Raw genomic sequence first — 23,724 nt, 5'->3', positions numbered from 1 at the left:
GTGGCACCACGTGGCATTGAGCAGCCAATATAGCACTTAATAGGCTTCTGGGGAAGGACTAGATGAGCTACGAGGGGAGGACTACGTCACAGCCAGGCAAAGCTTCACATCCATGTCCCTAGTTCAAAGATGCCAATAGCAGTTGCAGCCCACCACACTAGGTTATAGGTTTCGACTCTTAAAGGATCACCGGTGATGAATCAACAGTTAGACACTGTTTACATACCTGGTGACAGTTTCTTGTTTCTTGAAGCTATGCGTAAATGTGGTCATCCACTTGACCAGCACCTCCTGATACAGCCCCATGTCATCCTCGATTGAACCTGTGTCCGAGTTGATATGAAGTTGTCCCTCTGGAAGATCTGAAAAAGCAAACACAACTCTTCCTTTAAGAGATTCAAATGAGGCAAAGCAAAAGACAAAGGCCTTTCTCTCCAACAAACCTGAATTACTGCATACAATGAAACATGAAACAAAATACAAGGCACGGTTTCAAATCCATAAATTGAACATGGTTCTCAAGTTTAGCTGAATTCAATCCTCCAGGGGAAGATGACTGACAGAGATCACTTACCCTTCTGCTTCAGCTCCCCAGGCAATAGACTGATTTTTAATCATTCCGGCTTGACTGAAGTGTCAAAGGCTGATCTTCAGCTTGCACAAATACTGCACGCCAGAATGAAGAGCTACCAGTGAAATCAGAGATATTTACTTGCATGAAATCATTCACTTTAAATGACGCTTACCTAGATTTGGTTCATATATACTCCTCTTGTAACTGAAGTCTGGGAATAGTTTGTTGAGATAAAACTTTTTGAAATAGTTGAACAGAAAGTTGAAACTAAATTCTTGCATCTTTTTGTTTTCCCATTCAATCTTTGTGACCTGAAAAAGAAGTACAAACATGACTAAAATATAAGGCCACCAGTGCAGCAATATACAACCAATCACAGCAAGTTAGGCCCGCAACACAGACGTGCCGAACCAAGCTTTTGAGAGCCAGAATAACACTGCAAAACCATATGTGTGAACCCATCTTTAAATGTCGGCATCAAAAACCACTCTAACCAACAGCTTCTAAAAGTTGAATTTTCTTTTAATTATCTGCACTTAACATTGGTAAGTGATTGAATCTGACTAGATCTCCAATCAGGATTTGTCAATAGAGTGTGGATGGGTTACATTACCAATGTTGAAAAAAAAGTCAACTTACCTCTGACACCATGTGATTCATTAGAGATTCGAGTAGAAATCTTGTGATGTTATCAGGCAGCTTCTCCCCAGCTTGAATAGGTTGCATAGCAGTGATCTCCACTGGAACAATCGGACCTGAAATAATAAATACTCCCTACAATTAGTCAATGGATTGGAAAAGGGAGCTCTGTCTGATTATGTTTGACAATAAACCACTGCAGAGTCAGATTTTCTTAACATTTTCCCAGTTTAAAGCTCAGTTCTCCAACGTTTTTACATCTGAAACTTTGGCAACTTAAAAGTGTTCCATGTGCTCTTTGTTTGTTTGTTGCAACAGAACAGTTTGATCGAGAACACAAGTATTGCCCAAAGAACCATTTGAAGCACAAGCATGACAAGTACAGAAGACAGTTTTAATACTGGCATGGTGATCAATGACACCTGTGAGATGTACAAGAATGAAAGACAATTACTACAGCAAGAATGAAAGAAACTTACTACTGTCTGATGTTGTGTTAGACTTGACTGTGAACAAGTCCACATCCACACCATCCTCAAGGCCAATCCTTGGCACAAGACTTGCAAACGTCATATGGCATTCCTTGGTGGCGTTCTCCTGGAGAATCTGGTACCATATCAGGAACAGCTTCATGCCTTCGACACGCAACTGGAAAGAGGTTTCAAGGGTCAAGGGAGCATCAATGATTTGTACAATGTAGACCATTGAACCTTGTCAAACTGAGCCGTGCAGTTACTCTTGACTAAATTTGTACTTTGACTTGAAAATGATCATAGTTTCAATTGTCTGTTGTCAATTTTTGCTCCACATGTTATGAGGACATACCTTTAGTGTGTTTCCTGTATGTAACAGCTTCTTTAGCAGACGACCTGCAAGTGCAATTATACAAGTTATGCTATAAAGTAATGTCAACATTTCTCAAAATGTTTGGTGAAACCAGGCTTCATTATTTTGTTTTAAGTAGGCCTACTCTGGTCTAGAAGTCTAAGTTCTGAAGGGCATGGTCGACAATTTTAAGGTTTTGGACCACTCAGTGGAGCTAGTATAAGTAGAGGGTCAACATTGTTATTAACAAAACTGTCAGGACGTTACTCAACCCTTGCTGTTTTTATTTCAGCAGTCGTACTGACCCAGATACCAAGAGAGACAGCAATAGTAGAAACATGTTTTTTGCCAATCTTCGTGAATTACCGAATTTTGGCTTGGCATCTGGAAATTAGACCTCCGGTTACATCTCAAGACGAGAATAAATTTTGACTCACCAACGCTGTGAAACTGCCATCGTTTATGGATGAGCTCAGGGAGCAGGATCAAGATTTTCTGGAAAGAAACGACTTAAATATTGTAAAGATTGCAATGTGGATAGAAATTTGAAGGATGTTGTGCACATCAGTGGAGGACCACCAAACATGCACCAAAGTTCGAAGTTGGTAGTTGAACAGTCAAGGAGGGGATCACTTTCAGATGGACCGATAGACTACGGTGAACGGTGGTAATTCAACTCTTATGTATCTCAGTCCCCACTTCTTCAGAAAGCAGGGATATCATGAATGCACAATAGAGTGGAAGCTAGACAAATTACTGAGAACTTATTTTCCATTCTAGATCAGTTCAATTTATGAAAACTCCTAGCATAATTGAACCTCCACAGAACCAATTCTTACCTCAAATATGAAGAGGACTGCATCCATCTCCTTGTGAGCTTTGCTGGCTGAAATGACATTGTGAAGAGAAACCCTAACCAGTGTTGAAACTAGTTTTAAATAGCTGTTATTAGTGTTAAATCTTATTTGACCAAACTAGCAAACATCACCCATTACTGCACCGGTAACTATCACTTCACAACGATTGCAATTCTCATCCTGAGCAAGAAGAGAGCACAAGAATTACCAAAACACCAGCTTCTGACTGGCATCAAGTTCTTCGGTGAATTTTCCATGGACTTTAAGAGGGGTGTCATAGGCCAGTCTTCCATTTCATTCATTGGTTATCCAATCCCAAAGAGAGAAGTGAAATAAAGGGGGGTCCCCTGCACTTTTTGGAGCAGAGAAGTACACTGAGGCATTTACTCTGATCCAAAATAACTGGGACAGTTTCTACAGGTGAAGCTCACCTCGTTGCCGGATATCAGACTCCACTACAATAAACACATCATAGAAGACGTAATAAATTGAGGAATAGTTGAGTTCAAAGAACTTCTTGGCCTCATGTACGTCATAGTTATCTGCAAATAAACAAAAACATCAACATGGTCAATGTTGGTTCAGTGACGTCGGGGGGGGGGGGGGGGGGGAGGCCCACCAGAGGACCCCATTAAAAATTGGTGAAAAATTGTGAATGCAAAATGTGATAAAAATCATTATCATTTTCAATGCAGAACATTCATATCTATCCTACAATGCAATGGGATGATCGTTTTTGTGAAAAGAAAAAAAAAGTACCCTCAGAGGCTTCAGGAGTGAAAGGGTTATGTCAATAGTTGTGGTTTGTAAATAACACAGACGTCCAGACGAGATAAAAGGACTGTTACTGCCATTGACGATAAGCGCCCAAGATGACGGGTCAAGTGAAACTGTGGGAAGTGTATCTGACACAGATTATTCTCTACATAAATGTACATAAAGAAACACTTCCCACAGTTTTGGCCGCTATACTTCACTAGAGCCAAAGATGACATCGTGGTTGGAGTGTCCGTCACTGAATCCCAGTGCAGTGGCAATATCATGACACTGACAGTGTGACAGTCAAGTCATCACTGGGTACATTTGCATGCACACTGTAGTGCAGTGCTTTATGCTGTAGGCCTACACTCTGTTTCCTCATTTATACCGTCTTTGGGTGCCATATTTTTTTTAACAGGCCTGAAGGGATGAATACCTCGCATACCAAATACAAAGGTTAGGCCTAGTGGATTGGACTGATTGGCTCAGATTGTGACACAGACCTACCTATGACCAGAGACAACCACTACTTGCAGTCCACTACCATTGGTCGACGGGATTTTGAATTAATTGAATGGGTTGTATTACCAGACAATCGTGTTTGGGCTTTATTCATGGCGTGACCGAGGCGGAGCAAATGGACAATACCCATTCATCACGTGGGCAAAGAAAGACTGCCCCGCATGTGGTGAAGCCGATTGCGTACCCCACCAAATGTATCATGGACCTGTAGTGTTATTTTGTGTAGTGTTATAGGAAGACGGTTTACGTGAGGAAACAGAGTAGCCCATTATCAAAGCTGACAAGCATGCATAAAAACCCTAATACTAATAGCCAAGTTAGAAAACACCAACGCCCGTCCGCCATGTTTTGAACGACCGGTCAGCCATGTTTCGAATGCCCTCAGATATGAGTCTACCACTCAAGGAATATTTTTCATTTTTTATTTACACGAGTGACGAGACAGTCGAGAGCGTCTCTCTCGACTCTGACAGACTGACTCGTGCCCTCTTGTCAATGAACTTGTTGTTAAGTTGTTTGTACAGTCAAGTGAGACCAGTCTCTGGGTGTCTATCATGTCTCAAGTGCAGTTGGTCGTTTGGTGGTCGGGCGTTAGTGTTTTTTAAATTGGCCATTAGGTTTTTTATGCATGCATGTCAGCTTTAACATAGTAGGCTAGTTCGACCAAAAGAACACATCTCACCTAACAAAATTCGGAGGTGTTTCAACCGCGTAACTGTGTCCTTCTTTGGATCTAGGACCTTTTGAGACGATTTCCTGATGTCTCCTTGTTGCTTCTTGGAAAACATCTCAAACTAGCTCTTGCATTCCATCGATTGGTGAAAACTTTGCCTTTGCAATGCCTTGTCACGAAATCATTTCATCTTTCTAGGTGAAAATGGCGAATTCGAATGAACTACGCCTGCGCATGTTTTCCCGGAAATCGGAATTTGGTGTAATGGGAATTAGTGTCCCCAGAACCCTTTGTCCTTTACTATTGTTTGTTGGATTTTCGAAAGGAAACTGAAGTGACTTATGTTTGCAGTGGTAGATATTGTTTTCTTTGAGCTACTTTTGACAGTAAAAAGCGTATTGGAAGACAAGAGACTAGTGATCCTGCCTGGCCGGATCTTCTTTTCGTCACAGTATATAATCATGAGATACCGCCACGGGTGCCGCGAGTTTTACCGTCATCGGATGCGCATCCGATGACACGATATTGAAAGTTCCCTTACCGTCAACTGCATAATATATAGCCATAGGCTATGGGGGGGGGGGGGTTAAAAAAGCTCCAGTATGATGCCTGAGCAGAAATCTCCCTAAAAGCAGCCTAGGCCTAACAGCAAATTTATTGAAATTTATTCAAGTATTGGATTTAATCTGCTGAGTACAAAATAAAGATCAAGTTTGTGTAGTTTATGAATGGGACGGACAACTCATATGACATGTTAGGCTGCCTTGAACTGATCAGTTTATTCCCAAGTGAAGATCGTGCCAAGACAAAGTCCCAGCAGTGGGCGATAATGCGTCTCCATGGCGGCCTCGTCCCGTGGGTTGGAGAAGTAGGACAGGGGACTTGTTACATCGATGGAATGATGCCGCGGGTCATTCTATCTGAAGATAAAGTTAAATATATAAGTTTTTGTTTTGCGGGGGGGGGGGCTGCCCAGGAGCACACTGACAGATTAAGGATAATAAAAACTATGGTGCAATCTTCATTTACCATCTGTTTGCTTTCAAGATCAGCATCCATCTAGTTTGATGCGCGCGTGCCGCCATGATTGCACGATTGGATCAGAGTCCATCATTACGTTACACAGTGCATCATTTGGAAGTTACGTTTGATTGCATTGGGATATGCAAATGGATCTACGCTATATATCTCATTCAAATGAAGTGGTATCTAAGTATGAAAACTTTGTACGCAATTTCGTCGTATTCTTACCGGTTCAAACTTAGCACTGCGTCCTCGTCCTTGTGCAGAACGACACCAACCATTCTCGCTATCACATCTCATAGGCCGGCCTCATGGTACATCACCGCTGGAATGACGAGACAAATAAAGGTTAAGGACAGAGTCAAGATCAATATTTCCTTTCAATCATTTTAAAAAGGCATATCCTCCGGTTAGACAATCACAATGTGAATTTTGATGTTGAGTACTTGATTCCAGCCAGTAATGCACGGTGCCCGCTGATGGGCTCCCAAAATCACACCAAGTAGCATACTCATGCTAAGTCCTTATGCCTTAAAATCGGAACATATCAATAGATCAGCCAGCGGTCCTTGGTATCGCCGCGTGGGATACGCCCAGTGGAATTGTTTGCAAAAGTCAGGGAACCACGATCTGACATCCATAACCAGCGTATTCCCTATTCATGCCAGTTACAGTCGGGTGCTACACCGCAGTCGGGATCGTGGAGACAAGTGAATAATTGTTTAGATTTGAAGTACATTATTCTAAAATGATATGACATACAAGGTACAACGGTCGCAAGACACATCAATCACAAAAATAAACAAAGTCCCGCCTTATCAAAAATAACACCGGGAAAATTCTATCAGCACTTCGAGACCATCAACATCATCGTAGATGTTGTCTCTGTGACCAAGACTTGGGTCTTTAATTTTTGAGGGCAAATGGTACTGGATTAGAGATGGCAATTGATATCGCCAGCGAGCATGTACATGAAATACAACGATGCACATGATCCGTGTAGTAAGCCTTTGTCTCGCTTGCGACTGGAGTTTCTTACTGCGCAGTTCCTTCTCTGCCCGACTGCACGACTTTTACTAAAATAAAAACCTATTAAAACCAATCAAGACCAATACGAAGCATAGATACCTCGCCCTACCTTCTGCTGCAGCAGTTTTGACTTGATTACCGAAATATCGAAGGCATTTTATGTTTGAAATAGGAGAAAGTGTTCCGGTGATCTTCTACGCAGTTCACACTCCAACTGACTGGCGTTCAAATCAACCGCGACCGATCATGACCGAAGACAATACATTTCGCGTCACACCATCCGGGCACTACCCCGCTACCAGGCTTAGCGTTCACTTGAACATTAGTTTTCATGAGCTAACGAGAGTCTTTTGTTCTGTCAAAGGATCAATTATACATACATGTGTATGCGTACTGAGCTGTGGTCCCGGAAAGACTATAGGCAGGTTTCGCGAACCAAATGAAGAGGTACAAACGGCGAAGTTTGCGTCATGTAAATGCATTTGATCGACGAATGTTTAACATTTCTCCGATTGCTTTTCCTACCAAATATAAGTTCCGTTGGTCGTCGTTCGCCCGGCTAGCGAGACCTGCCGAGTGTCACAATCGTACGACATATGATTGTCAAGTTTGATGCTATCAGTGAACTAGACTCATATGCAGTCCATATCGTCATCCTGGTTCTTCTGTGTCTATCATTGGACAAGACGAGGCCGGCCCATTGCGTCCAGAGTGTATCAGTAGAAATGCAGCGATTTTGATATTAGAATACTAGGATTGTGACATGGAACTTGAACTACAAGCATTATATTCTGCATGATTCTGTAATTCATTCTTCATTTTGCTACTGCTCTTCAAAGCACTTGCCCCTACATCACATACGACCCCGCGATTCCTGAGGACCGAGGACATTGTTTCCTGCGGATCAGAAGAATCGCCTGAAGAGGTACTGTGGCAGGACTTTCCTTGTCGAAGCGGTGAGGCTTTGGAATGAGCTCGGTGTTGACATTCAGAATACTAAGACTGTTACCATTTTGTAGGCGTGGGCGAATGACCCAACAACACCCGAATCTACCACTCCTTTTGAAGTTCATTATCAAGCAACAAAATTCGATTGAATGCGTTACGGCATCACGTTACATTGGGCGGTGGCTATGATAGTAACCGTCAGGTACCACCATCAAAGCTAAGAAATTGGAACTCGGCATTTGCGTAAAATTTGAAATATCGCCCGTTTTTAGGGCGGGGGTCGATTTACAGCTGGAACCCCTGAACAAGCTTCCACAGTTCCGTCATTCATCAAGTCAAAGCAAGTATAAACCTGGTTTAATCATGCGGTTTATCTTAACTATACTATACCTATCAAGTTGTTTATATACCCGTCAGTTTCTTGCTGCATTGTTCCCATCGGGACGTCTTGTATACGTTTCATGTAGTACTACTGGTCCACGGCAGGGGAGCGAGGGAGGAATAGCTTCTCCGTCTTTCAAAGAAGGTAAGAGAAATGAGAAAGTCATAACAAGACTGAGTTGGCCTGGGCAGCTTCGCCGTCTTGCCGACACGGAAAGAGATGATGCGAGACAGTCAGAACCACAAGCCGAATGGGACCTGGCTGCACTGCCGTCTTGCCCCCACGATGTGAGAGCCGATGTGACTGCACTCACTAACATCACCGTATCGCGACTATACTCATAGGGAGAGAGGTCACATCCAAATCAGGCCGAACACGCCGAGAAGAGGCATGACACCTGTAGAGACTTGGCGTATCCAGCAGAGATATGGAACAACCTGCATGGAGAGAAGGCACATCGATCAGGAGGAGACATGTTACACCCTGTAGATGCACACCTTGTACAGAAACATGGTGCACTGGGGATGGGGATGGCTCATCGAGAAGAGAAAGAGCACATCCGGTAGGGACATGGCACATCCAGCAGAGACGATACACCATGTCGAGAGGAAGTACATCCGAACGAGACATAGTGCAACCCTGCAGCGCCATATCACACCCTGGATAGACATGACACATCCAGTAGAGACATATCACGCCCAGCAGAGATGGCACATCGAACAGAGACATAGTACACTCTGTAGCTACATATAAACACTCTGCATTGACAAGGCACATCCAGTAGAAACATGGCACACCCTGCAGCATATGACACACCCACCAATAGTATATTATTAGAAACACGGCACACCCTGAAGAGAAATGATACATTCAGTAGAGACATGGTCCACCCTGTAGAAACATGGTCACTTTGTTGGGAGAGCGACATCCAGATCAGACAGAGTACGCCTAGTAAAGGGGCATGGACTTGGTAGACTAAGTAGCAACACTGCCATGGTGCGTATGAAGGGGGAGGGCACATTCAGAAGAGACATGGGGCACCATGCAGAACCTGACACACCCTGCAGATCAGATCAACGGCACTCAGTTGGGGACGAGGCGCACCACTAAGTAGCGAAAAGGAACATCCATTAGAGGGAAAGGCCAGGCCGGTCTACTGTCTCATTGGCAAAAGTCATTTCTGAAGAACATGGTCCTCCCCAGCATATAAACAACTTGGAGCCACGGTAAATCCTTATGCATTTCGTATCACATCTTCATCAGTCTTCGTAACTGTCAGGTACCGCCATCTAAGCTAAGAAATTGGAACTAGGCATTTGCGTAAAATTTAAAATATCGCCCGTTTATAGGGCGGGGGACGATTTACAGCTGGAACTCCTGAACCAGCTCCCGCAGATCCGTCATTCATCAAGTCAAAGCAAGTATGAACCTGGTTTAATCATGCGGTTTATCTTAACTATACTATACCTATCAAGTTGTTTATATACCCGTCAGTTTCTTGCTGCATTGTTCCCATCGGGACGTCTTGTATACGTTTCATGTAGTACTACTGGTCCACGGCAGGGGAGCGAGGGAGGAATAGCTCGTCTTTCAAAGAAGGTTAGAGAAATGAGAAAGTCATAACAAGACTGAGTCGGCCTTGGCAGCTTCGCCGTCTTGCCGGCACAATGAGCGTATTGAGATAGTCACAACCAGACTAAATCGATCGGTCATTGCAGCTCCACCGTCTTGCCGACACGGTAAGAGATGATGCGAGACAGTCAGAACCACAAGCCGAATGGGACCTGACTGCACTGCCGTCTTGCCCACACGATGTGAGAGCCGATGTGACTGCAACACCAACATCTCCGCGACTATACTATCGCGACTATACTCATAGGGTGAGAGGTCACATCCAAATCAGGCCGAACATGCCGAGAAGAGGCATGACACCATGTAGAGACTTGGCGTATCCATCAGATGGAACAACCTGCATGGAGAGAAGGCACATCGATCAGGAGACATGTTACACCCTGTAGATGCACACCTTGTACAGAAAAATGGTGCACTGTGTCTGGGGATGGCTCACCGAGAAAAGAAAGAGCACATCCGGTAGAGACATGGCACATCCAGCAGAGACGATACACCATATCGAGAGGAAGTACATCCGAACGAGACGTCACATAGTGTCCAGAAAATTGCGAGATGCCAGCTTAGACCAAGTCAGATTATAATGCATGTACATGTATTGGAATAACGTCCAGCTTATGAGAGAATTTTATTGTCAACATGGGACAAGAGTATTGACACAAAATGAAAGAGACGTGCATAGTAACTTCCAATCGTTTATTACACAATGCATTTTCACACATGCAGATTTTTTTCCCCAAGCAGGACTTCCTCTGGTTGATACATGTTGCATCACACAGTGAATCCATTTAAAAGCCGATTTTCAAAATAGATACACTGCACATCGCCAAAGGATACCCTGCTTCCAGTAGGCACATAATCATAATAGTCAGGGGCCCAGTTCATCAGAACAAATAAGTTACTAACTTGGTGTCAAATATCTAGAACTTGGCACCAAATAAATGAAGTCAACAACGTGAAGTTCATGCCAGTTTTGAATAACTAAGCCCTGGTACATAGTTCACATGATCAGTTATTACATTGTAGCTGCCATGCTCATCCGGAATCAGGTAATGGGAGTAACCTTGACTTGGTTTGGCCACAGGTTCAACTTCTGACACACAAGAATGTTTTAGCAGGAATACACAATATGTACACAATTTAAACAAACATGTAAACAAAATTTACTCAGCCAGTTACACACAATGTCAATGACTGGCGATGCTCATTTTAATTTTGCCCACACAACTTGTGATCTTGAACGCAATACAAAGTTCTCATCTTGGTGATCAACTAATGAACTTCTGCTGGGTATGTGACCAGCCAAGTAACACACAAGTCCCTCCAGTTTGTGTCCTCCTTACTTCATGACAGGCATGGCGACATGAGCTTTGCTGTCAGTAGCATCATCCTCACGCCACATTTGGGTTACAGTCTTGACCTGAGTGTAGAAGTTAATCCCCTGCAAAGAGACAACAGAATGAAAAATCGCAACCAGGGGAGACACTGCTTCATACATAACTGGACATTGGCTTGTATTAGTACCTCAGGCAAAACTGTAGAATCTATCACGTCAAGACAGGGCCTGACAGTTTCCAACTTCGAGTGAAGAAGGGCAGTTAATCTACCAACTAAATTCGAGGACATGGAGAACAGACACCCTAAACACATCTCAAGAACTGCCTCTTGGTACACAGATGACAAGTTGGCCTGGTGAGAGGAAAATCCTCTTGAGAAGTGATGAAGCGTCGAACACGACAACAGTTGAGTCACTTTTACAAGTGCTGACTGCTTCAGTCAAGACCAGTGATAACCATAATAACTTGCTGAAGAAATCCTCACCTGCTTTCCATAGAAATTTGTGTCGCCTCTAAACGAGCCTCGTGATCCGGTGAAGGAGAACATGGGCAGGGGAACTGGGATAGGTACATTTACTCCAACCTGAAACATGAGATGAAAGCAAGGGTTAGTGCAGTTCACACACAATTTGATAGACAGGAACTATTAAGTGAACCAGACCAAAATGAGAGGCGACTTCATGATCTTGTGGATATATGGAGGCCATAGAGGCATGTAACAAACTGATCACCCAAGAAGAAAAAAAACAGAACATCAAATTCCTGCTCACCTGTCCAACATCAATCTGTTGCGTGTACTTCCTTGCTGTGGCTCCATTCGTTGTAAAGATAGCCGTGCCGTTACCATAGGGGTTGTTGTTGATCAACTCAATCGCATCATCCAATGTCTCTGCTTCCATGCTGCACAACACGGGGCCAAAGATCTCCTCTTTGTAGCACTCCATCTCAGGCTGGAAGCAAAGAAAAACAACATCAACAACAACAAGTTACAGTTAAGCCGTTGTTATATTCAGGATACATCAAACAGTAAGAGTTAGCTTGTTCACATTTGTAATAGAAGTACAGTATTACCTTCACTCCATGGAGAATGGTTGGTCCAACAAAGTTTCCCTTTTCATAACCGGGTACAACAACATCTCGTCCATCAAGAAGCACCTGGCAACCATCATCCTTCCCGGATTGCACCAGATGACAGATACGTTCCTTAGCCTGGGGGCTGATCACTGGACCAAGGTCAGTTTCAGGCACGTGGCCTGGAAGAAAACAATCACTAACAATCAAAAACATCGAAAAAGTAGATTTCCTTCTGTTGGACACACAATTATACCAGATAAATAATTGAAGAGGACAAGAACACCAGCAATTCTGTCTTCATTGGATTCTTTAACATTGAACCAAGCATCGACCAACTGACAGATATTCATCATGATATTGACTAAATGGACATTTCAAGCAGATTTTGTGTCATTTCTTTCACTGTACTAATGTAGATCAGTATCAGTGGGTCTCAGACAACAACAAAACATCCAAATGATCCTCACCAGCATTAATTTTGAGTTTCTTGGTCCGCTCAATGAGCTCCGGGATCCATTCCTTGGACTCACCCACCCACACGGCCGTGGTCAATGCCATACACCGCTGCCCAGCCGCACCAAAAGCAGCGCCAACAAGTTGGTTCAGAGTTGCCTCTTTGTTTGCATCGGGCATAATGACACCATGATTTTTGGCGCCCTGAAGTGGAAGGATATGTGCCAAGATTATGAAGAGAACTTCCAATGCACAAGATCCTAGTTTGTTAATAACAGCATTCTTTTCTTTTCTCAATTCAGATGGTAAGGAGTGGAATTGGCCAGTCACAAACACCGATGGGTCTCTGACTGCCAGTAATTCCAGAGTTCTGTTTTGGCTTTAGTGGCTTTTGCATCTCAAGTACCATCGGGCAACAATCAATCCTTGTATTGTATTTTTAAGTCCATCACTGCCAAGCAATAAAACAACTAGAAGTTGCTAACTCACCATATTAGACTGGACTCTCTTCCCATGTTTTGAGCCTCGTTCATAAATGTATTGACCCTGCAAAAGCAAGATATTCATATTGATTTTCCTACTTTTTTGTTGATCAAATATTCTTTTTAAATTGCTGTCATAGACTTCAGTAAGAATGAGCTCACAATGAGATGCTCCGGTCCTTTCTATCTCTCCGAACAGAGATCAGGACATGACACCAATGAAAACTTGTTGCTTGTTCCCCCACACTTGACATTCCTTTGTTTCATTACCCGTACATGTTGGTCCCCATTGTTTTCAATAAATTAAGTGAAGAACACTAGACAGAGAGGCAACTTACTGCTTGATCAGAACCAACAAATGAAATGGCCTTGATGTCAGGGTGATCACAGATGAAGTTGACAGCTGGAAAAGGCAGGAAATGAAAATGAATGAATAACTGAAATATTCCGGATAAAAAAAGTAATATTTGAACTTCATCTTCATCATTTTCTTCTTCTTGGATTTTCTTCAAGGCCAAATTATAAAACAGGCCTACAACCAAGCAGACACAGTCACATCTTGCTACATACATTTTATGTTGAAATATTTCAAAAGATTTTTCAAAAATGATTAAAAAATAAATAAATAAATGTTTTTGACAAAAACAACAATTTTTGAAAATTTGGGACAAATCTTTTTTTTTTAATTTTGGAAAATATTTGGAAAACTTTTTGGAACACTGTGAGAAAAAATTTTGAAAATTTTTCAGAAAAATTTTTTAAAATTATTCCAAAATTAAATCTTTCAAATTTCCATGATAATCAACGAAAAAATGAGAACAAAATAATTTTTGGTAATCTATGTTGCTAACACTAATTTCATGTTAATTTCACATAACATCACATGATTCTCTCCTTACCATCATGCTGTCCATGAATCACATTGACGACACCATCCGGGAAGCCAGCCTCCTTCATCAGCTCCATAAGGATCATGGCTGCACCAGGGTCACGCTCAGAAGGCTTCAACAGCATCGTATTACCCGTAATCAGTGCCATGGGGAACATCTGAAATGGGGAAAGTTAGATTTCAGCAATTTTGATCATTGAGACTTTCGTGGCTGGCAAGGCCAAGCAGCATTACAGACATACCGGTAACTCAACCTAACCAGCAAGCCTGAATTTTTCATTTGTTCACCACACCGCCTTAGAAGTTGAGGAATCTTATATTGCAGGATTTGTTTCAAAGAACAAAAGTTTGTATACATACCCACATTGGGATCATAGCAGGGAAATTAAATGGGCAAATGCCAGCAGTCACTCCAAGGGGGGCCCTGTATGAAATGGTCTCCATGTCTTTAGCGATGCCACTCAAACTCTCACCAAGCTGCAGTGACGTGATACTGCAACAGTGCTCAATCACCTCTGAAAAGGAAGATTGGCATCTATTGTCAACAGTGAAATATGTAGTAATAATGAACCAAGTTGTAACATCAGTAAATAACCTAATTCAGATAAAACTGGTTGTACGACCAAATGGCAAATGACAGACAAAGGAACACAAGAATTATCTTGGCCACAGGATTCAGGGATGTTGGAGATGGACAATATATTGCATCCAGGGCTACTTGGGGTAGGGCAAGGACCAGAGTGAGGTAGATGTAGACCGACAGTAAATGCACACCATGATACACATCAAGACTGCACAAGAACTCAGGGCCGAGTGTTTTCTGAACGGATTTCCTGCTTGACATTTGATGAAAAAGGCTTTGAAATACTTACGTAAACCCCTCAAAACATCACCATCAGCATCAACAAGTGTCTTGCCTTGCTCGAGTGTGATACTTTCTGCAATTTTGCGCTGGAAGGAGAAAGGCAATTCATGACAGAAGAGCACGAATACTGAATTATCTAGACTGGTGCAACTCTTGAATGATCCAAGGGTTGTCGATTTGAACCATGCACTGCCTGCCATTTTGTCCTTCAGATGTCGAGCTCGAGTGCATCAGCAGTTTCTGGATACCCCAGAGTGCCTCTGCTGAGACCTACGATTAGTGACAATCAATGTGAAGCGCTTGGCGACAGACAGCGCTAAAAGTATCATTATTTATTATACTGACCATGTTATTCTTGACGAGAGACTGTAGGTTGAACATCATTTGTTGTCTGGTGAGGATCGTGGTGTCTTTCCATGTTTTAAAAGCCGAATTACACGACTCGATGGCAGCCTGCATCTCGGAGGGAGTTGTCTTTGGACATCTCGACACCACCTCATTCGTTGCCTAAAGCAAGACACAATAAAATCAGCGAAACATAAGAAAGGCAGTTATGAATTTTTAAGCTCATATAGGCAACAGCTTATGACTCACACTCCTACCAGTAACAAAACAACTTAGCAAGACTTCATAAATTTCATTCATTCAAGTAAATGGCGGCATCAGACATGCCTATAAGTGTGCAATTTACACCGAACCAAATACTGTACTCCTTGGAGATTGAGGGCAGACACAGAAGAAGAGACAGAAGTCACGAACTCACTGGATTGTGTATGTCGATCCATTCTGTTGTCTGAGATTCTACAAACTTCCCATCAATGAAGAGTTTAGTTGTCGGCTGAAGAAATCAAGAATACCAAATGAGTAACAATGAGAAAGGAATCAAATCATCTATGTCCAAGGCAATCAATTCCATTCCTCTGTTGCAGGTCATGACTAGGAGTGATGGGATGCATGATTACTAGTAGATCACATCCTCGAGAGAGGGTGTTACATACTCAGCAGGTGATCGAGTATAAGCCTGACCAGATTTGACATAGAGTTGAGACAGATTTGTAGAGGCCTTCAAAAACAGAATAGCAATTGCTGACCTACTTACCGCAGAACTACTGTAAAGTCTCAGCCCAACACCACCAACTTTCAACCTCTGCAAATGGAAAAAACAACTGATACGTCATGATAACTTTGTGGTGACGAGAAAAGAATTGTATGTGACCTAGCACTTTTATACTGTATGACTCTGTCTCAAAGCACTTCACAAGTTGTATTGGCCCGGACCATGTATTAATAAAAATCTAGGCCTTTTCTGATTTGAATAGCATGATGGCCACTAAATGCAGCTTGTACAGTTTATAGGTCTGTAGTAGTAAAAAGAATTTCAAGGCTGGAGAAATATATGACCCCCATTGACAAAGAGTGATAATATCTTGTAATGCTTGAAATGTGGGACTTAAATCACGACATATATATGGTTGACATACTTGTTATACTTATCAGGCTTGCCTGGAATATATGATAATTTGCGGTAGATTGATTTAGCCTGCTGGTGGTGGTACCCACTTTGCTTTGTGATTACACTGTCCATGGTGCAGTACGTGTAACGGTGTAGTCGCATTATTCATGTAATTGAAAAATAGGCCTCCTCAAGGGCACTTCATAAAGAAAACAGTTGCTTTTGTGTGAAAAACATTGGGATGTGCAGACGTACTATCATGCCCATTTGCAGATTTACTGGCCGGGTCAACTGGCCTAAGTGGCCAAGTGTAGCCCAGTAGGCCTATCATGATTATCATGTGAACTCCTTTGACCTTTGTTGTCCATGACAGTTTTTGGGCCAAGTCCGAAACAATAGGCCCTTTTTGCCAGATACGCCGGTACCACCTAGTCAGACCAACAAACCATCTTTACAATAGATCTTCAGGGTAAAAGACACCAGACAATGCCTTGTATTGTACAGCACAGCACACAGCCATAAACCAAGAATACATACAGTACACGATGATGTGACTGATCTGTAATGCCCACCTACTGGAACTGGGGGCATAGGACTTGACAATGACATTGCACAATCTCTGGTGATAAATGCCTCTTATTTCGTCAATCAAAACGATGGTTGGAGGCCATAACAAATGGGGGGGGGGGGGGGGGGTCCTCCCCTACCTGCATGCAGAGGAGTAGGCGGTTGGCCTAGTACGGGTGTACTGACTGTGGTACATGTATTCAGATTATTCATGTAATAAATCAGAGACTGTCAGAGCTGATCAGCCAAGAAGACTGGTTTGAACAATGATTTATGGAAATCGAAGCTGCAAATAGTTGTGGCAACAGCACATTTACAAAGTTTTAACAGTATATATTGCAATGAAATGAAATTTTTTTTAAATATCGGATAGTTGAAGGAGTACGCACCTGACTTTGAAGGACAGTTCGCAGCAGAAATGCCATTTTCTCGATTTAGGGGGGAGAGAGAGAAAAACAAAAGAACATCAATGCAACTGGTTACGAAAAGTGATTATATGGAGAGCAAAGTGTACATTAATACTGGGTTCGTGCAGTGAGGAAATTCTGTCCCCTGGAGTAATTGTCTTCCGACACAAGTTCCATTTTGATATTGCAACGCAGTTGTTTTTATATCATGCATTCAGTTGTCAGATATGATTTTGGTGGGAATTTAGGACAATTACTGGAGAGGTAGGATGTGACATTGTCCTCAGTAGCATTGATCATTCGTTTTCATTCATATCCGTTTACTTTCTTAATGGGGGGTTTATGACGGTTTACTGTCGTTTCGCTACATTGCCAGTTCGCTACCAGTCGTTTCGCTACATGTGGCGGTCGTTTCGTTACATGGTAGGTCGTTTCGCTACATGGGTGGAGTCGTTTCGCTACATGATGGGTACGGTCGTTTCGTTACATGGAGGACGTTTCGCTACATGGGTGGAGTCGTTTCGCGACATGGATGTAGGTCATTTCGCTACATCGTAGGTAGTTTCGCTACATGGGTGGAGTCATTATTTTTTCAAGTTTGTGCTAAACTCCGGGCTAAATATCTGTTGTGAATTTAGGGAAAAAATGCTCGAGTATATTACAATTACAGATTCGTCTTCGGGTAATCATCATCATCATCATCATCATTATTATTCACGGCGTAGTAACCAAAATTGATTTTTGCCGCATGCAGTTTGAACGGGCTAAGTGTGCGGGTGCATGACAAAAGTTTGAAACAAAAACTCGGAAATGTTCTGTTCGTTCCAAAAAAAGTTTGTACGTCACCAATTGCGACAGAGGCTGCGAGGTTGCCTACATCCATGTCGCGAAACGACTCCACCCATGTAGCGAAACGTCCTCCATGTAACGAAACGACCGTACCCATCATGTAGCGAAACGACTCCACCCATGTAGCGAAACGACCTACCATGTAACGAAACGACCGCCACATGTAGCGAAACGACTGGTAGCGAACTGGCAATGCAGCGAAACAGCCTGATACCAGACCAGTCTCCTCAGCCTTGAGGGAGGTAACTAATGAGAAGGTCACTCGAATAGGAAAGTGATTTTCTGCACATTATTCCATTCCCTTGGTTTTTCTGATGAACCACAAGGCTGGCAACTTTCACATATCAGCCCAAAACACCATTTGTGAATGTTTTGATGCATGTCCACCAACAATCCCAAGTGAAATTTTCATCTGCACTTTAAAACAACATGCCATTGTAGTACACACCGTGTCGATGACCAGCCTGGTCTCTCCCCTAGGGAGGAGGTATATGAACACAATTCTGGGGTTATTAACTTAGCGACTCCATCAATGGTCAGGAATGAGTACATCTTGTAAAAGCTACTGTGACAACATCACCATTATGTCAGTATCAGATCGCAGTTCAAAACCCCTTCCAGAACCTGCCAAGCTCACAATCACAAAGAGGAGGAAACAAAGAGCTTGTTATACTATTGCCAATTTTTATTCAAATTCTGATACCAACTGACTATGGTACTTCAGCTATTACATAATTTACTTTTTAATGTTCTTTAATAGATACACTATGTTATTGCATAATCAGCACTTGTGACTGATTTACTTTGCTTACTTTGGAACACTAATCCGGAGTTGACAATTAACCTTGATTTCTGTAGAGCACAGGGTTACTTCTTCTTCTACTAAGAAGCCTTAGAATTCCAAGCCATCTCCACGATTGACCTTACATCTTTGATTAATCCAATACAATACCAGCTGCCAAAAGACACCGTTACACCGTTCGAAACGGATTTTAACGGCATTTCTTGCATCAAAACAGAGCAAGAAATGATATTTCAAGAACAGTCTCATTTGCACACACATTCCACAAATGTCTTGTTACCATAAATTTGAGACAACAATGGGTCACAAATGAAAAAGAAAGTGTCCTGTACTAGTCTCTACCAGTGACATAAGAAAGTAGGCTGCACATAGCGAACAAGCTTCTAGCCCCTAAAGAGGTGGGAAGATCTCTAACAGTCAACTCAGTAAAGTCTCTAGCCAACAATTCAATAACATCACTGAGTAATCCATTGTTGAATAACGTCACCAATATGAGGATGCACAGTTTTCCTATCTAGGTGCTTTGTTTTTCTGTAGAATGTTCAAGAATTTGCCTCGTGTCATTTCTCGTGCCTCGTCCAATCCCAACTGATACGCTAAATTTTGCAGTCCTCTCACTTTATCAATCAGCTGAGAAGTTGTCAAGCTCCCAAACTCTGAAGGAAAAACTAAATGTACAAAAGATAAAAAATAGAAAAAATAAAATCAGAAGTGTGAAACAACATGAAAAGATGGACATGTAGATTAAGATTTGTAGAGAGCACAATCTCAAGCATAATTTCAACCAAAAAATACATATTTTACAAATGTGCCAACTCTTGATGAAAAAGGTTTTAAATGGTTCAGACAGCAAGCAACCTATAAATGGAGCTTGCACTTCTCTCAGGATCTTTCTTCGTCAACCCTTATGGGCAACCAATATGTCTTAAAAGTTGAATAAGAAGTACCGATAAAGCTTTCACCATTTCAAAATTCTGCTCTGAATATCTACTTCAAGTCCAAATACATTTATAATGGCAAATATTACCAAATACATGTGATTCTTTGATGGAACTTAATGAGCCGGCCTGATGTATTTTTGACCGGACCATAAACAATATCCATGCGAAGCTCACACGGTGGGAGGATCAGTTACAGGGGAGTTGAGTTTCAAATTACTCACCTTGCAACATATCCACGTCATCTTTTTCAAGTTCAGCCATCCATTTTGGAGGTGTATGTGGAGCGATCTTGCCCTGGAGTGCAAATGGGTAAAACCTAGATATCATTTGTTTGATCTTCATGAACAATCCATATCAAAGTGAAGAAGAGAACATGATTTGTGCTGGAAGGCTAGAGTGCCAGTAGCAAACAGCTTGTGAACATACAGAACTTACCAATAACTGCAGCAACCAAACTCAACAGAAGACATCAACCTCGGGAATTTCCATGTAACATTTCGTGCAACTCAAAGATAACACTGCCCATCATGTCCACTTACTTTAGATTTGTAACCAATACCATATGTGTCCTCTTTCTTTATCTGAAGCAAGAGAACAAGAACTCTGTATTTTCAACAAGAGTGATGATTTAGTAATAGACATGATCAACTAGAGAAGAGTACTATTCCTTTATAAAAAATCGAATGCTTACGTGTTTTAATGCAGCAAACTCCGACACACCAGGAACTGGAAAAGAGAAGGAAATGACCCAAATGTTTATGTTCTTTTAGAACAACTAAGGACAGTTTTTGCAGAAGTGAAAATCACATGTAGCCACCATCAAGCACAGACTCAGTATGCAACACAGTAGATCAACCAAGAACTGATTGCAATATATAAACAAAAGCCAACTGCAGTACCTATGGAAGGATACAAACTTGTCATCTGGTATGAACGCCTTATGAACGCCATTATCATTATTATCATAACATAAATTCTATGTACCTACAGTATTGTTCTTTTCTGCTAAATTCTGTATCTAATTTTACATCTTAAAAGCCAAGATTGAGAGTAATACAACGAGTCAATACAATTATATTGGAGTTAAAAGTTAGGGTCGTCCTGCCAATTTGACAGGTTGTCAACCCTAGCTCTCTTCACTCACTACCATTACCAACAACAGTACACCCAGGCCATGCCACGGACATCATTCAACGGGTCACTTGCTCAGACTACTTACTCTGTTCTGGCCACAAGTCTGGTGATGCTCTGTCAAGTCTTTCAAAACTAAGCAAGGACTGGTCGAGGTCTGAAAGTACATTGAATAAAGTAAATATGTGGAATCATACACCGACTATGATGTATCATTGTTATTGTATGATCATGATCATCATGATCATGTAGACATGGAAGGACAAAATTGGCACCGATTTATTGCAATAAATCTTCGATACCAGACGTAGTGTAGGGGCCAAAAGTAATGATTCTGATTGAGAACATCTGTATGCACGTAACAGAACAATCAACTAGAACAAAACACGTTTCTAATGCTTGTTTCTGACGACTTTATTGTGCGATTAAAACAAATTACCCGCACTCGGAGAAGCCATCTTGAAAACGTAAACTTTAGGAATTCACAAGAACAGAATTTCGACCATAATTGTCAAATTTATGCTATGGGGTGCCACTACCATAATGATTCGGGAGTCATGAACTGGTATTCAGCACAGGAGTCGTACCAGGGGGAGGGGACTTAAGCCCCCTAAGAGGATTTGGGCCCAAAGGCCCCTTCCTCCTTTCAATTTGCAGACATTATGACATCAATCAGGCAAGGTTGCTCCCTTCTAAGGTCCATCTACGGAGAGGCCAATGAAATGATCAGTGAGGAGCCATCACATCTCTCCAACCATTTAATAGTACTGTACTGTGACATCAGCCAGGTGCCATCACGAATATAAAGGTCTCAAGAGGGATACGAATACAAGTCAATCAGAAATCAACAACATCTTTAGAGCTGAATACATTTTTATTTTATTATTAACACTGCAATAGTCTTTGCATATATGACACATCATATCTCATAAGCACCTAAACACAAATAACAACTGTGAATCCTTTCTGGCAGGACGCCCCACGGATCCAGAAACTCTCAACTGCAGCCTCTTATTTCAGATATGTCCTCCAGTTTTCCTGAAAACTCTGAATGCACCACATTGTCCTTCAAAAACAAATCATGTTCAGCTTGTCACTGAGGATGCCAGGTTAGAATGAAGCACATGGATTATGTCTTTTCTGGCTTGTCCAACTTAGTAGGTAGTTCTACAAACTCAATTGTGCACTGAGGTAAAGACTTCTGGAGGAGATCTATGCATCCTTTCTTGTCCTTCACTTCTGGTAGGTTGTACAATGTCAAGGATTTCAATAAACTGAAATATGAGCATGTAAATCAATGTTATAAATATCAACAGAGATTGTTACCGTCACAATACGATAATGGGCCGCGATAATGTGTCTCACTCAAAGCACAATGCAGTCAGAGTAAAGTGACTTGCTAAAGGACACAAGTGATGTTGGAATTCCTGATAATAAACTAGAACTTACTGAAGATTACATAATGCCCCCAATCCCCTATCAGTGATGTCACCACAGCTCCCTATAACAAGATGTTCCAAGCTATCCTTAAGTCGAGTTAGCTCTTGCATCGCATCGTCCTCGAGGTAGCTGCAGAAATGGAAGCGCATCTTCTTTAAATGCTTCACATTATCTGAAAGTGGAACAACATAAAGCAATGATTGATTGCTGTCCTTGGTCTAGTTGAAACATATATGACACTCCATGCGTTATTGATCACGTCAAAATTCCTAGGATAGTCGAGTCTCCTACAACAAGTACAAGCCAAACAGACCCGTTCTCAAAAAACCACAGTTTTTAGCTCCTGCTCAAACTAAATGAGACTGCTTTCAAACTACCATGTCCCGATCCTACACACAAGGGTCAATCACACGCTCCTCCTGTGTTCACGGAGATAATTATCAGAGAAGCACACTTACTGAAATGTTCAAATCCCAGTCCCATTATTGCAGCCTCATCCGCATTCACCTCCTCAATTTTGTACTTCCGATAATTACCAAGGGGCAGGCGATTATAATCTGTTTCAAACTTTTCAGCATCACACCACCTGACATGGGCACCACATCTGAGAAGCCATTCTGCACAGGCACGATCAGGACCAACCTCTTTAACCCTTTCGTGATCAATTCTGTAAAATAAAGAAGCAAAATGCATTCCCCAAACTCAAAGTTAGCCTTTATCACCAACCAGTTTAAAACGAAGACCATTCGCACTGGCGGTGATGACAGAATTAGACAACAACAGCTACAACGTTCAGTTACATTCAACGACAACAACGACGAAAGACCTTTTGATCAAAAACGACATTTAGAGGCCAATATCTTTTTACCTGTTGAATACAGAATTAAGCCAATGCCACAAATATCTTCTCTGGTACGTAGGTGAATAGTTAGAGCGTAAAAGTTTGCATGTTAATCTTAATTCGGCCGGTAAAACCAAAAATCGAAGAAGACCACCGATTTTTCTCATGGGCGCGGCCATTTTTGTTTGCCGCTTTAATCTCTGTTGATTTGTTATAAATTCCTTATTTTTACAATTAATATTCATTAATGATATCAGATACTGCTAACACAAAGACAATAATGTATTACTGTGTTGAATTCAAAGTTGATTTCTTTAGATTTTGTTTAAAAAT

At 41.9% G+C, this 23,724-nt stretch overlaps 4 protein-coding genes across 12 annotated transcripts in view; all 4 read right to left on the bottom strand.

Moving 5' to 3' along the window:
* The window catches only part of LOC135484542 (ral GTPase-activating protein subunit alpha-1-like), a 50,231-nt gene extending 45,182 nt beyond the window's left edge, over positions 1–5,049 (bottom strand). For all 6 annotated transcript variants that reach the window (XM_064766120.1, XM_064766121.1, XM_064766122.1 and 3 more), the window contains exons 1-9: positions 4,859–5,049; positions 3,327–3,437; positions 2,878–2,924; positions 2,476–2,533; positions 2,039–2,082; positions 1,693–1,861; positions 1,214–1,329; positions 747–885; positions 227–362 (exon numbers count right to left, since the gene is read on the bottom strand). In XM_064766120.1, coding sequence (XP_064622190.1) covers positions 227–362; positions 747–885; positions 1,214–1,329; positions 1,693–1,861; positions 2,039–2,082; positions 2,476–2,533; positions 2,878–2,924; positions 3,327–3,437; positions 4,859–4,964 — 926 coding nt within the window. In that variant the 5' untranslated portion in view covers positions 4,965–5,049. The remainder of the gene's footprint in view (positions 1–226; positions 363–746; positions 886–1,213; positions 1,330–1,692; positions 1,862–2,038; positions 2,083–2,475; positions 2,534–2,877; positions 2,925–3,326; positions 3,438–4,858) is intronic.
* Positions 5,050–10,539: 5,490 nt separating this feature from the next.
* On the bottom strand, positions 10,540–17,432 carry LOC135484540 (probable methylmalonate-semialdehyde/malonate-semialdehyde dehydrogenase [acylating], mitochondrial). Its single transcript, XM_064766118.1, has 14 exons — positions 17,370–17,432; positions 16,060–16,107; positions 15,724–15,798; positions 15,306–15,467; positions 14,968–15,046; positions 14,456–14,610; positions 14,106–14,253; positions 13,545–13,609; positions 13,214–13,270; positions 12,739–12,928; positions 12,269–12,450; positions 11,968–12,147; positions 11,682–11,780; positions 10,540–11,301 (listed from the first exon to the last, which is right to left on the bottom strand). Exons 1-14 carry the CDS (start codon positions 17,403–17,405, stop codon positions 11,200–11,202), a joined length of 1,578 nt encoding a protein of 525 aa, XP_064622188.1. The 5' UTR covers positions 17,406–17,432; the 3' UTR covers positions 10,540–11,199.
* A 1,468-nt stretch (positions 17,433–18,900) lies between these two features.
* On the bottom strand, positions 18,901–21,578 carry LOC135485286 (protein lin-52 homolog). 4 transcript variants are annotated; one of them, XM_064767142.1, is made up of 6 exons: positions 21,550–21,578; positions 21,199–21,267; positions 20,671–20,705; positions 20,519–20,560; positions 20,201–20,273; positions 18,901–19,706 (listed from the first exon to the last, which is right to left on the bottom strand). In XM_064767142.1, exons 1-6 carry the CDS (start codon positions 21,566–21,568, stop codon positions 19,549–19,551), a joined length of 396 nt encoding a protein of 131 aa, XP_064623212.1. In that variant the 5' UTR covers positions 21,569–21,578; the 3' UTR covers positions 18,901–19,548. The 4 variants fall into 4 exon arrangements, with proteins under 4 accessions (XP_064623212.1, XP_064623213.1, XP_064623214.1 ...); XM_064767143.1 differs by having other exon boundaries at positions 18,901–19,694; XM_064767144.1 differs by lacking the exon at positions 20,519–20,560.
* Positions 21,579–21,947: 369 nt separating this feature from the next.
* On the bottom strand, positions 21,948–23,569 carry LOC135484539 (ATP synthase subunit s, mitochondrial-like). The gene is made up of 4 exons (XM_064766117.1): positions 23,419–23,569; positions 23,009–23,217; positions 22,560–22,722; positions 21,948–22,384 (listed from the first exon to the last, which is right to left on the bottom strand). The coding sequence occupies exons 1-4, from the start codon at positions 23,556–23,558 to the stop codon at positions 22,240–22,242; spliced, it is 657 nt and encodes a 218-aa protein (XP_064622187.1). The 5' UTR covers positions 23,559–23,569; the 3' UTR covers positions 21,948–22,239.
* Between the last annotated feature and the right edge of the window lie 155 nt (positions 23,570–23,724).

Source organism: Lineus longissimus, chromosome 3, assembly GCF_910592395.1.
Source record: "Lineus longissimus chromosome 3, tnLinLong1.2, whole genome shotgun sequence".
NCBI classification, from domain to species: domain Eukaryota; kingdom Metazoa; phylum Nemertea; class Pilidiophora; order Heteronemertea; family Lineidae; genus Lineus; species Lineus longissimus.
This window is presented reverse-complemented; position numbering and strand designations above follow the sequence as displayed.

What these genes read in the sequence shown, in the direction of transcription:
- LOC135484540 (XM_064766118.1), bottom strand. Translation starts at nt 17,405, where the DNA reads ATGGCATTTCTGCTGCGAACTGTCCTTCAAAGTCAG. An exon ending in AGAGAGTCCAGTCTAATATG is followed by an intron (nt 12,929 to 13,213) that starts GTGAGTTAGCAA and finishes CTTCCACTTCAG; the next exon opens with GGCGCCAAAAATCATGGTGT. An exon ending in AACAGATTGATGTTGGACAG is followed by an intron (nt 11,781 to 11,967) that starts GTGAGCAGGAAT and finishes CTCATGTTTCAG; the next exon opens with GTTGGAGTAAATGTACCTAT.
- LOC135485286 (XM_064767142.1), bottom strand. An exon ending in AGACTTGTGGCCAGAACAGA is followed by an intron (nt 20,706 to 21,198) that starts GTAAGTAGTCTG and finishes TCTCTTTTCCAG; the next exon opens with TTCCTGGTGTGTCGGAGTTT. An exon ending in GTATTGGTTACAAATCTAAA is followed by an intron (nt 20,274 to 20,518) that starts GTAAGTGGACAT and finishes TTTGCACTCCAG; the next exon opens with GGCAAGATCGCTCCACATAC.
- LOC135484539 (XM_064766117.1), bottom strand. Translation starts at nt 23,558, where the DNA reads ATGAGAAAAATCGGTGGTCTTCTTCGATTTTTGGTTTTACCGGCCGAA. An exon ending in ACTGGGATTTGAACATTTCA is followed by an intron (nt 22,723 to 23,008) that starts GTAAGTGTGCTT and finishes TTCCACTTTCAG; the next exon opens with ATAATGTGAAGCATTTAAAG. An exon ending in GGGGCATTATGTAATCTTCA is followed by an intron (nt 22,385 to 22,559) that starts GTAAGTTCTAGT and finishes CTCATATTTCAG; the next exon opens with TTTATTGAAATCCTTGACAT.